Source organism: Akebia trifoliata, chromosome 8 (genome assembly GCF_017979445.1).
Source record: "Akebia trifoliata isolate Shusen 1 chromosome 8, ASM1797944v1, whole genome shotgun sequence".
NCBI classification, from domain to species: Eukaryota; Viridiplantae; Streptophyta; class Magnoliopsida; order Ranunculales; family Lardizabalaceae; genus Akebia; species Akebia trifoliata.
The window spans coordinates 43,542,091-43,555,568 of NC_141382.1; the positions used below are offsets into that span (position 1 = coordinate 43,542,091).

A 13,478-nucleotide genomic window follows, 5' to 3' on the forward strand; every position below is an offset into this window, starting at 1 on the left:
TAGAATGTAAAATTTCTCTGAATCAAATATATTAAAGAAGTCAGTAAAATAAAGAACATGTAGAGGAGAAAAAGGAAAGCAAAGAGAAACATAAACAGAAACCAAGATGAATGTAAAGATCAAACGCCTATACTTCTTGAACCAAAGTTTGTGGCCAAAGAGCATCAGATGTGCATGGATACGAGTATACACTTACATGCTTGTGCATCCAATCACTGTTGGTCCATTGGAGAGAGAAGTGTAGAACCAAGATGGTCGTCCCCAGAGCTCATCATCTTATCTTTGTACCAATTGGAGAAGCCTTCCTCAAGGGCTTCTCGCATCCATGGATGTCGGCAATGCTTTGCAGCTTCAGGGATAGTTAACCATTTACGAGTGCGGGTGCTTTGTTCTGGCCATGAATTCAGCTCTTCCTTGACAAACAAAGCAAACATTGCAGATTTACACAAACCTTCTGGGCAGAACTCATCTTTATGAGTTTTGCTTTTGAAATGGTAATCACCCAGGAATCCCTGACACAGGAGGAATGGAAATAAGAGTTTGTCTGTTGTGATCCAAACATTGAAAGGAAATACAAGGCCAAAATATACGTTGTAAACATTCTTAAATAAGAAAATAAAACTCAGGAGGAGATCTCAGAGAGATTCATTCATTCAGTATTGACTATCTAAATAACTACTAACAAAAAATAAAAATTTGATGCTGAAAAGGGAAAAGCCATACAAACACATTTTGACATGCATGAACACAAACATACAAACTTCAGAATTGTAGTGATTACGGGTCTTCGAAAGCTAGTCATTTAATCGTTTAATAACAGCCCTTCCAAGTATCACATGTCGGGAAAAATACTATTCCACCACTTGGGTCTCATGGTCCTTGAATGGAAGCATAATGTATTTCACATACATGTCTGAGGAATTTGATGCACCATAGAGCGAGGACATAGAGGTTGGGAAAGATCAAGAATTTAACTAATGTTCCCAGTGGAAGTAGAAACAAAAGCAATCTACAAATATTACTAATATACAATCCTCAGCTGATGATTCAACATCCCCGTTGGCGTTTTTATGAGATTTCCTTTACAAAATTTCAATGTCCGCACATAAACCCCAATATCATCAACAATAATTGCAAGTGACCAAAGATGCATGAAAAATACCCGAACCCCAGAAATTTCAACTGTGCATTAGGTAAGAAAATATTCTTAATACTAGAGAAAGGACTTTATCCTTCTTGTTGGAAACTTATTACAAGTGAAAGAAGAGAACACCATGAGATCCAAACCATTTGGGCCTCTAGAAATGTCCCGATCCTTGTTGTCCTGTGATTACAGACGGGCATCACCCAAAATTTAACTTCAACCATCCTTCTTAAATCTTCTTACAGCATGGGGAATTTTTTTTTTTCTTTTGATGATATAAATTCGAGAAAGGCTCCTCAAATGATGCTTCATTTATAGGTCTAGTGTGAAGGTGGGGTTTTGATTCTAGCAGGAGATAAGGTGGACCATAACAAGAATGAACCAAGAGCTTTCGGAAAGAGAGAAGCATCTCCACCAAATACCCAGTAAAAACACAATGGTTTAGGACAGACCTATCTGGCACTTGGTTTATCAACAGCGGGGATTTTCTCACAAGTCAACACAATAAAAAATGCCACAGTTGGCAGAAACAGGGCATCCCACACCTTAAAATGGAGGAAGACCAATGTCTCATTACAAATAAGTAAATTGTAGAAGAAAAGAATAGAAAAGGATCCCTACACATTCTTCAAAGAATTTCTATCCAGGACTAGTATCCTACGCCCTCCGGGTCCATACAAAACCTAAGGCAGCACTCACACTACCCCCCAAACCAACATCCCAAAGACTTCCTTATAAAAAGAAAGAAAGTGGTAATAACGAGTCATGTCTCCATACCGAAAGTCCTTCCAATTTCCATACACATGATCGGAGAGTAAAGATGACACTAAAAAGACGATATCATAAGACTATTGCAGATGAGTTTTTGTTCACCAAAGTAGTGATGCCACTTAACATGTTGACTTTAGCCATTATAGAAGGGCTCAATAATGGATCAAAATAGAAGAAAGTGTAGTAGACCTTGATAGCATTTTTTTGGTGGAAAGAATAAGCTACCATGTAGTTTTGATCATCAAAATAGCATTAGATATATTGCCAGTGATTTGCTTATTTGCAAAGGATCACCATAGATTTCACTCGACATAACTCTCAGAATATATGAAAGAGCTCATGGAGGATTGGATCATTCTCCAAAATGAAATAGATACTTCATTCTCCAGACATTGGGCTATGAAAGTAGGAAAGATTTCATGAGGATCCACTCTAGTGATGAAGTTTCAAGTATGTAGTAGATCTAACAGAGGAAGCTTTTAAAATGAGTGCACTAATAAATAGATGAAGCCAATGAGCAAAACAAGTCTAAGTTCCACTTTTGGGTATTATAAGCAACATATTTAGGTTTCTACAATTCACTGAAATGGATGGAACCTTCATCCATAGGATCAAGTCAAGGACTTCCAAGAGATCACAGAAGGAGAAGACTTTGAAGAAAAATTGCTAGTAAGAGATGTGCTGAGTGAGCATGTCAACAAAGCTCTTGGGTCTTGTTTAAAGTGAAATACCATAATGTAACGTATTAAATTCCCATCGTAAGTAACAACGACATCTCCTTTTCTAGAACTTTCGTGCTGTTAATCACGTCCTCCTCAAGTGTTGAACACATGCTAACACACTTTTTCAATTTCAAACAAATACTATTCATTCAAATATTTATTTTGCTACTATATATTTTCTTTTTTGATAGGTTTAACTGCGAACACGGGGTTTTAATCCTGGGTCTGTGCTTTTACCACAGACTTTACCACCTCACCAAGGTCATGCCTTAGAAATTATTTATATTCTGGTTATATAAATTTAACATAGATCATATTATCTTATATACATTTTATATAAAAAATAACATATGGAATACTGCGTACAAATAACAATGTTGTATCGGGTTTGTGGGGTCAGAGTATGGAACTATGTAACAGCGTTGAACATAGACATGCCGTTGCCTTTGTTGCATAGGTCCCATCAAGGATACTAAAAATGGATATCTTTTACCTTCTATCTTGATCAGGATTCAACCTTCTCGTATTAGGTTCGAGTTAGAAACTTCAGAAAGACACAAAACAGCTACAATTAATTATTCTGACGGTTTATCTTTTTTCACTAGTTTTCCCTTCATTGATATACAAGACAATACACTTGACAGGGTAATCTAGAACTACTTTAAACATACGAAGTACATGGTAAAGTGACATGAATTCACATAAAGTACTATAATAAAAATAACTCGCATGAATGGCTAAACAAAATCTAAACATATGCATTGAAGATGTCGTTTCATAGATCTAAGGCTTTATGCCTTCACTTTTATCTCATAGAGTATGATCACCTTTTGAAAGAAGTCAAGAATGGCCATCACATGCTCTGATGGTATTTGTACAAAAAACACCCATCAATCCTTTTGCACCTCACATATCACGTTGGAATTTCCTCTTATATAAAGGGGCATATTATATATAGATCAATCCAAAAACATATAATGAAAGGAAGTATTTCTAAAGCATTCTAACTCGATACACCACTAAATTATTTTAATCTAGCTACATATGTCATGCTGTAAATGAAAAATACAAAAATACTTAGATTTGGTCACTGTTTTCAGGACCTTAATCCAAAAAAAAAATCAAGTTCTTCTAATATTTCTTATATACTCCAGAAAGATTATCCACAAAAGGAATTAAATAAGTACATATCAAATAAACACTGAATTTTCACCATTATATCCCCTCGAACTCCAGCTTCTTCTAAAGCTTCCCGTGCTGCTGCCTCCTCAACAGTTTCATCGTTTTCCCAGCCTCCCTACAAGGAAACAATAGCATAGTCAAAAAAATTGAAATATGTCAAAATCCAACACCATGGTCCCAGGTGCCAGTTATCCAAATTGGGAGTTTTCTTGTAGAAATTTGCTTAGAGATTGGAGAAACAGCAGGCATTGGTGATCGTTGGACGTTCACTTCTCTTTGTAAGGAAGTTTAGACTTCAGATAGATCCTTATACTGGTGTCAAAGGCAAACTTCAAATTGGTTTCAATAATAAAGATGTTTGTAGTTTGAATTTATGAACATGGTTGAGTTTAATAACGTAAAATTATATTTCATTGAGGTATAGATTTGGGACTTGGCTTTGATATACATATAGAGAATGTACTGATATAAATGAGGATTGATTACGAAATATGTGTTCATCATTGAACTCTGAATCCCTTTATTACCAAGGCTAAGCAAGTTCCATGCCTTGCTCTCACACCCATTGATCGACAGTATCATAACATAACCAACTTCAGATAAGTTCAACCATACAAGTTAGTTGTTCAATGCTTCGTAGTTTAGTTTAAGCTATCAATTAGCTCAGGAAACAGATTACTTAGTTGCTAAAAATATGTTGGCTTAACTTGTTAAATAAATATCTCACCTGAGACAAGTTCATATTATGATTAGTGAGTACAGTTGACCACATATACAGGTAAATCTATATTGACATATCTCACTTTGAAATAGTTAGTACATTAGTGGTCATAATAGGATCATTTTACCCATTTTGGCTTATTAGTTTCTCTATAGGGGCGAGAAGCCTATATTTTGGTTTGGATGATCATCCTCACTGAAAATCATTCCATTCTGAGGGTCTTAATATATCAAAGTTTATGGTCTATTTCACAAATAACTCTGAATCAACATTTGGTAAGGTTAGGAATTTAAACATGGCCTATTTGTTGCACTCATCAGAAATCAGCCTCAATTCATCTTGATGTGGGCTCCACAGACTCATGTAAACCAAAAACATAAGAATATCCCAATCCCACCCAACCTAGAGACAAGCCATGGTGGGTAGAATGGATAGGCGTGCACTTATGTGAGGGGTTAGCATGGATAGACAAACCATGGTGGGTATATTATCGACATCATTACAATGCTCACTCAACACAAGTGCCATATCCAAATGGCCTTCAACTTGTACAATATGAGCAAAACAGTTAATCACATAAAACACATCAGATTTCAACCGACTACAACAATTAAACAAATGCAATGAATCTCAGGCGCCCCCAACTGCAGAATGAGGAGTTCTTTGTTAAAAATAAGTGAAACTAAACAAAGCCTAATATTTCTTTAATAAAATTTCAGTCTGAAGTATATAATGAATGGTAATCATAAGAGCTATGCAAAATAATTATAAATAAAAAAAAAGAGAGAGATAAAGGATAAAATCACAACTTTCACAACATCATACCTTTGGGAACAAAAGACCTGGCCCACTAGTTGAGTTGATCATGAGCACCTCAACAATCTTCTGAGACTTGGCATCACTACTCTCATCGGAATTTCTATATTGAAATGGAATACACCTGCCAAAAAATCCCAATGCATTAGGCAAAATAGTAATCTTGAAGATCAGTTTTCTCATTTTGTTTGTATCAAATCTGACAAAATTTGAGATAAATTGAAACTTATTAAATAGAGAAAGTGGGTACAAGTTGTTACGTAACTACCCTAACCACATAAGCATTATTTGTTGCATCTCATTACACCTTAATACATAACAACATAATTCATACTCTAATACCCTCCTGCAATCGCATGTCCTTTGAATAAGGAACGTGCAATTGGTTACATTCAATATGAACATCCTTGAGTCGGTGATTAAATTGTTGAATGTTGACAGAAAATGTCTGATTGTCCTTTATGAAAATCATCACTTGTATGTTCACAAATCTGTTTGCCAATTGCATTTGCTGGTTAATCTGAGAGTATTATAGGAGAGTAGTAATGAGGAAGATGTGAACAAGATCAAAGAGGAGAAGAAACCAATAGGAGTGAAGGTGCAGAAATATGATTTAAATTTTTTTCAAAAAAACAAACAAAAGATTATTAGATTAGGATTTGAACAATAAGATGGTCTTAGGCTTAAGAATAATTAAGGTGAGACAAGAAATTTTGGATTGAGACAAGTAAGGAGATTTGTCAACAACGATTTTTAGAGAGAGGGAGAGCGATTAAAGAAGGAAAACAGGGTTTTAATGAGAATGTTTTAATCATGAAGAGTGAAAAGAGGATAGACATGATGGGCTTCCTAGGTGAAAGATTTGGATTAGATGAGATCAAAAAAGTTGATTTGGCCAACCAAAGGGAACAAAATTTGAGATCTTGATGAAAGTAGCTGTGGAGATTGGCTAACAATGCATAAAACTGACTCTTGATTTATCAAAAACCCTTGTTGGTGAAAGCAACGATATTGGCAAAGATGATGACTCATGGAAAATTTCAAACAAGTTCCTCCACCATATGTTTAATCTTCATGATCTCGGAAATGGAGAAAAGAAAAGTCTTTGGATCCAAGCATTTGATAACATGTTTAGAAGGCAGAATTTGGAAGAATGAGAGGAGATTGGACTAAGAAATTGGTTTACCCATCAAATAAATTAAATACATGAAGAAAGAAAGGAAAGAAACCCAATTTATCATTGGGATCAAACAACTTGATACAAGAATTGAAGATAAAAGCAACAAGAACAGGAAGAAAAAAGATCTAAAGAAACTAATGGTAGTGGGACCATTGGTCGATCGGATTGAGAAAGAGGTTGGGATCCAACATCTATAGTAGGCATCACAGCGGGTGCCTTGATGATGATCCATTGAAGAGAAAGAAATAGGTTTGCAAAAGTTTGAATAACCTGGATGTAGGAGTGGGGAGCATGGCCGGCATGATCGCAGGATAAAAACAGGTCATAGCTCTGATACTATGACAAGATTTGAGATAAATTGAAAACCCAGATCAAATGATCTTGGTGTAAGTTTCTTATTAGATAGAGAAAGTGGGTAGAAGTTGTTACGTAACTACCCTAACCACATAAGCATTATATGTTACATCTCATTACACATTAATACATAACAACATAATTAATACTCTAATAAAATAAAAAATCATAAGTTGGATCTGGATCCATTTTTTTTTTTTTTTTCATTTAATGAATATTACATTACAAAGCTTAATCTTTAATGGGCATTAACTTGATGTTGACAACACCCAAGGTTTAGAATCTATATATTCAAATTCCTGTAAGTAAATGGAATGTAACAGAACAATACATTGGAAAAGAACAATATGACTCAATAGACAAAGATACAAAAATATTCTAAACTAACTAATTTTGATGCTCATGTTAGCTTAAAAAAACAATGTTGTCTAATACTACCTAGCATGAAATTAGAGATGTTAAAAAAGATAGTGAGCCTGTGGCCTGGTCGAGGCTTGGCCCAGAATCCAGCAGGCCTAGGACAAGGGCTTCAACCTGATTTTTATTTTATTTGATTAAATTTTTTTGGTCAAATGATGTAAATGCCCTTAATTTTTTTTACTGTTTTTTGATAGTGAAAAGGATATTATAGGTCATTTGACCTCAAAGGCAAAAAAAGATCTAAAACCCTTTATTTTATAACTGTTTTCTTGATAGTTGAAAGGGCATTTTAGTTCATTTGACCTCATTTTTCAATAAATAGCTCCTAAGCCTCTTACTCTCATTCATTCCTCAAAAAATAATATTAAAATGTTTAAAGGAGAAAAATAAGGAGTAATTAATTAACTTAAAAATAATCCTAAAATTTTTTGTTTATCTTATGAGATTTGAGCAACTTAGAAGCTGGGGGATACAAAATAATTTTTTCAATAATGAATTACCAAATGATGTTTTAGCATATTATCTTTGCCAATTAATACCCCTAAGTTAGAATGGGTAACATTTTGATGTATGCTGTTGTTGCCGTTGATGTTATATTCTTAATTTAATTGTACAAGATTGTTTAGAATTAATTAGTGTCTTTAGAACGAATTAAAAATGTTTTAGTATATATTTATAGTTCCTAATCTAGATATTAAGAAGTTCATAAGGTGTGCAAAACCTCCAATGTAAAATGTAAAAATTCCTGATGGATGTTAGAAACTGATGGAATTATACATATTTAATGTTAGACGTTGTAATTCCTTATCAAAATTTAATTAATCTATATATTGTAGAAAAATATAATTTTGAACTATCACACAATGATTGGAGTTTGGCAATAATAATTGGAGATTTTTAATGGTTTTTTATGAAACAACAATTTATTTTTCTTGAACTAATTACACAACTTCATTAGAAGATTTATGTCCTTCATTGTTTTTCAAAAATATCCAGCATTACCAGTGTTAGAATATTAGGGTTAAGGAGAGAAGGGGGAAAATAGAAAAGAGAATGAATCGGTCACTACCAATAGGGTTTGGCCTCTCTTTTATATTAAAGACATGTGGTTGGTTGTGTTGGCTTAAGTATTAAGCCCACATGACTTTACATTAATGAGAAATAAGACATAGGTCGTAGGCAACACTAGTCCAAATGATGAGGACATCACAAGCATACCTTTCAGAGTGTTCCAAAGGAGAAAAAGACACTTAGATTCATCGTGGATGGACGAGGTATGGACGTGGAGTTCATGGACGAGCACTGTTGGAATCTTATTGGGTCATTATATTTCATGTTTTTATTTAGTTTATTTTTATAAGTTTATTTTAGTGTTTAGGATGAGTATTTGATGTTATTTTCATATTTTATTAGCATATGGTGTTAGTATAGGTGCTTAGGGGCAATTTGGTAACTTTATATTGATTTATTAATGAGTTTCATTTACTGATAATTCAAGGGTAGTTTTCAGCTTTTATTTTATTTAAGTTGTTTTATGTTTATTTACAACCATTGGATCTCTTTATTTTAGTTAGATGGTTGAGATTAGATTTAGGGTCTAGAGAACATTATACATACATGTTTCTTGCTATAATTTTCTTTAATGATGAATAAAATTGAGATTGAAGCTTTGACATTCTCATTAATGATGTGATATGAGCCATTTTGGAGTGAAGCCAAGGTAACATTTGTTTTCTCAATCGAGGTGGATATTTTCTTTTTCTTAACATCTTCTTTCTCACTTTCTCTATTAAATTTTTGTTTTGAACCTCTAAAACATCCATAAACCCTACACAATCCATTCTATAAACCAAAACCCCATCGACATTCTCTACTCCATTGAAACCTAACCCTAATAATCATAAAAATCCAACCTAACCCTTCCCTAGTCGAACCACATCACTTTGTACCACCAGAAACCCTAATCACCTTCCGTTTTTTTAGCCTACAATTGCGTCAAACATTGTTAACTTGCTGTCCCCATAAATCAACACCACTTATTTGGCTATTTTCGCATTAAAATTGAGCCTAGAAATCTGTTTTGAACATTTAGCTGAAACCCTAGGCTAGAGGAAGGCTTGTCTTCCATTGGAACCCATTGTTAGTACTTGAATAGTTATTACTGTAGGATTGTGACGAACCTTAGGACTATTTTGATTATCGTTTGGATTCTCTTAGATATTTATGAATGTATGAGCTAATGATTTATATTTGCATTGCTTATGTTAATTCGATCTGATCTCAGATTTATCATCCTAGGGTAACATTCACAATCCTACATCACCAATCTTACCAGAAGCAACATATCCAGATGACTGCTCCATATATACCTCTTCTTGCAAGTTTCCATGTAGAAAGACATTTTTAATATCCAACTGATACAGGGGCCAAACATAACACACTGAAATAGAAATAAGAACTCTAACAGAGTTTAGGAGAACTACTAGAGAAAAAATCACTATAATCAACCCCATAAGTTTGTGTGTAATCTTTGACTAGCCTTCAACCTCTCAACAGATTCATTGGGAAGATACTTGATTGTATACACCCATCTACACCCCATAGCCTGCTTCCCAGGTGGAAGCGGAGATAGGTCCCAAGTATGATTAAGATGAAGGATTGCAATCTCCTCATCCATAGTTAGTTTCCATGCAGAGGAGGATAATGTTTGCGTATAGAAAGTAGGAACAACAATAACAAACAAGGAAAGTGCAAAGTGGCAAAATGAAGATGACATCTGATGCAAAGGCACAAAATCAACAATTGGGTGCTTAATGCAAGATTTAGTACTTTTCCTTAAAGTAATAGGAAGATTACTAGAGGTAGAATTAGATGCTGGTGGATGTAGAGGAACCTCAAGAGAAGCTGATGAAAGATCTGGGGTTGGCAAAGAAAATGAAGGTGTTCGAAAATGGGTGTGTTGATGTACTTAAAGAGGTACAGTGGAAGGGTCACCTGTAGGAAGAATTGAAAGCACAGGAAAAAAGGAAACTGTATGAAACAACTCCCCCTAACGAGAAGACACAAGATTCAAGTCAAATGAGACACCAACAAAAGAAAAATAAGATGTAGACTCAAAAAATGTCACATCAGCACTTACATAGTAATGTTGAATAACAAGACAATGACACCTATACTCTTTTGTATACGAGAGTAACCCAAAAAGACAAATTTGATGGATCTTAGGGAAAGTATATCCAATCCAGACTCAAATGAGTAAATAAAACAAACACAACCAAAGACTCTAGGAGTAATAGTAAAAGAGTGAACTTGAGGATAAACTACAAAGAAAGGTGATTGAGCATTTAAAATTGATGATAACATGCGATTAATAAGATGCCAAGATGTGAGGACAACATCACCCAATAAGGCTTAGGTACATGCATCTGAAACATAATGGTGCTAACAACATCAAGTAAATGACGATGTTTTCGCTCAGCAACACCATTTAATTGCAAAGTATTCAAATAACTGATCTGATGAATAATTCCATTATCTGAACAAAAAGACTGAATAGAAGATTGCATGTATTCAAAGGCATTATCAGAATGGATAATTTTCATAACTCTGTCAAATTGGAATGAAATTTCTTTATAAAAAGTAAACAAAATATGAGGTAATTCAGTGTGATCTTTCAATAAGAAGAGTCATGTCATACGAAAATAATCATTTACAAACATCACAAAGTAATGAAAATCAGATAAACTTTTTATTCTTGACGAACCGCACATATTTGTATGAATTATTTAAAAAAAGACTAGATTGACAACTCTCAGTACGACTAGGAAAACAACTATGGTGATGCTTGCCCAATTGGCAAGCCTCATATTCTAAAAATGACATTGAACTCAACTTATGAATAACATGACGTAAATTAGAAAAGACACATGACCCAACCGATAGTGTTATTGAAGGGGTGAAACTGAAGCACTCAAGGCAAAAGTAGGCACATCATGTATTAAATAGTATAATCCATCTTTCTCATATCCCAAACCGATCATCTTCCTCGTTATCAATGTCAACTACTCAATAAAATAAAACAAAACATCATATTTAACGTTTTTAAGTGATACTTTAGTTTAACTTTACATAAGCCTCTACCTTTATACTCTCACTTTATTCATACAAATCGTGCATTGTGTAGATTGTCTTTTATGGATACACCATACAAACTATTAATGCCATCTTTTTTGGTAAATCATATAACCATGGTTATCCTAGATGCTAGCCTGTAAAATGCACTCATGATGAGGAAAATGCCAGGACAATGATGGGCTACCTAGTAGGTAACGTGTCGGAAAAAAAATAATTGTACCAACTAGTGTTAGGGAACACTTTAACATCCATGCTAGATGTCGAACCACATACCGACACACGAAAAATAATTGGGTTAGGAAAAAGGCATTCCCGTCCTTTCATATAATACACATCTTGACTCAAAAACAAATTTTGATTAAAGGACATTTTTGTCCTTTCACATCTAATCTACCTATAAATAGGGGGTCTTGGGCATGGTGAAAAGGTTGTATGATCAATCATGAATCCTAAGCTCAATCTCCCTCTAACTCTCTTTGTTACAACCCTAGCATTATGAACCACTTTATCCATATCTGCTCTCATTCTTGCTCTAGTTCCTTCGCTCCTCTTATCTCTCACGATGCAAGAACGACAAAATAGCCATCAACTTGGTTTAGGTAGAAGTCAGAGCCCACCCAATAGTATATCGGATCTATCCAACAATGCCATTGAGTCTTAATCTGGACCTTTATAATTACTTAAGGAACACATAAACCACACATGCATTCCCGTTAATCACTATTAATTAATTCTTGGAGTGTTTATTACCACATTATGCATTTTCTATAATTAGTAATGATAGTGTAGTTTTTGATATTCTAGATATACCAATAAATACACAAACCCAAAAAATGCAACTCTCCCTATTTCTTAAAATACCCAGATCGAGTTTTAGTTTTCCTTTCTAATCCCCATCACAACTTGTAATTCATACCATCTTAAAACGATCATGAGATTTATCGACATTTTTGTATCATTAAGATTGTTCCAATCTCAAAATCAGACCCATAGATCTGGAACAATGACCCCACATTGAAATTGCAAATTATTTTTTGATCAAATGGTGGTATTACATCCCCTCAATTTGTTGTTGTTTAGGTTATATAAACAACATCCTGATTAACATGAATTTAAATGATACAAAAAATCTTAAAGCGATTCGATACTAATATTGGTCAATGCTACAGGATCAGATGGCAATGGGGGTACCAATAATTAAGTCAACAACAAAAAAAAATCAAATAGATTGAAAGCGAAAGATCATACATTATTCAAGAAAATGACCAATAACTTGGAATTTTGTTAATAATAATAAAGATTGTGATTTGTAAATAGATTAAGTGGGATTATGAGGATAACATTATCCTCATAAACAAACAGGTAGGTTAGAGAGAGTACCCAGCGACAAGGCGACAACCAGCCTTATAGCGCTGCTGATGTCGACCCGTGCGGGCCACCAAATCAGACATGCTTCAATGGGAGTAACACGTCTGCTCATCTTCTCTTGCAATCATGGCCACTAATCTCGTTGATCTTTTTAACGATGGAGAATGCTCTACCGCACGATTAGATGACCGCCCCCTTCGTCGTCTACTTCTTGTTTCCAATGTTCCTGTACAACAGTACTATCCAGCGACGAACGACGATGTTAACCAAAGAAGAGAAACTAGAAAGAGAGAAACCTAGCAACAAAGGAGAGCGAACTGTGATGCGAAGGGATCGTCACGTGGTTGTGATGCGGATCACGTGGATGATGTGTTACATTTGTTTCTAAAGATGGGACCCACGTGGATGGAGTCAGTCAGAGGTCGTTATTGACTGCCTACGTGTTTATCGCATTCACTATCGGATTGGATCAGGACTGGGACCAATCTCATGTGGATCAGATCAGACCCACCACTTGATATTTATTAGGATCCAATTCCCACCCAATAACAATTGGATCAAATCCAATTTGATATTTAAAATATAAATAAACTTAATATATTTTAATTGGGAATACTAACATCCAATACTTTTTAGGGACATTAGAATTGTCCACCACATTTATTT

At 34.6% G+C, this 13,478-nt stretch overlaps 1 protein-coding gene across 1 annotated transcript; it reads right to left on the reverse strand.

Moving 5' to 3' along the window:
- On the reverse strand, positions 1-13,150 carry NUDT16 (nudix hydrolase homolog 16). Its single transcript, XM_086452367.1, has 4 exons — positions 12,825-13,150; positions 5,366-5,480; positions 3,851-3,934; positions 1-512 (listed from the first exon to the last, which is right to left on the reverse strand). Exons 1-4 carry the CDS (start codon positions 12,893-12,895, stop codon positions 213-215), a joined length of 570 nt encoding a protein of 189 aa, XP_086308493.1. The 5' UTR covers positions 12,896-13,150; the 3' UTR covers positions 1-212.
- Between the last annotated feature and the right edge of the window lie 328 nt (positions 13,151-13,478).

Coding starts and splice junctions, on each gene's coding strand:
- NUDT16 (XM_086452367.1), bottom strand. CDS start 12,895: ATGTCTGATTTGGTGGCCCGCACGGGTCGACATCAGCAGCGCTATAAG. Junction 5,481..12,824: donor GGTTGTCGCCTTGTCGCTGG/GTACTCTCTCTA, acceptor ATTTTTTGGCAG/GTGTATTCCATTTCAATATA. Junction 513..3,850: donor GAGTTCGAGGGGATATAATG/GTGAAAATTCAG, acceptor CTCCTGTGTCAG/GGATTCCTGGGTGATTACCA.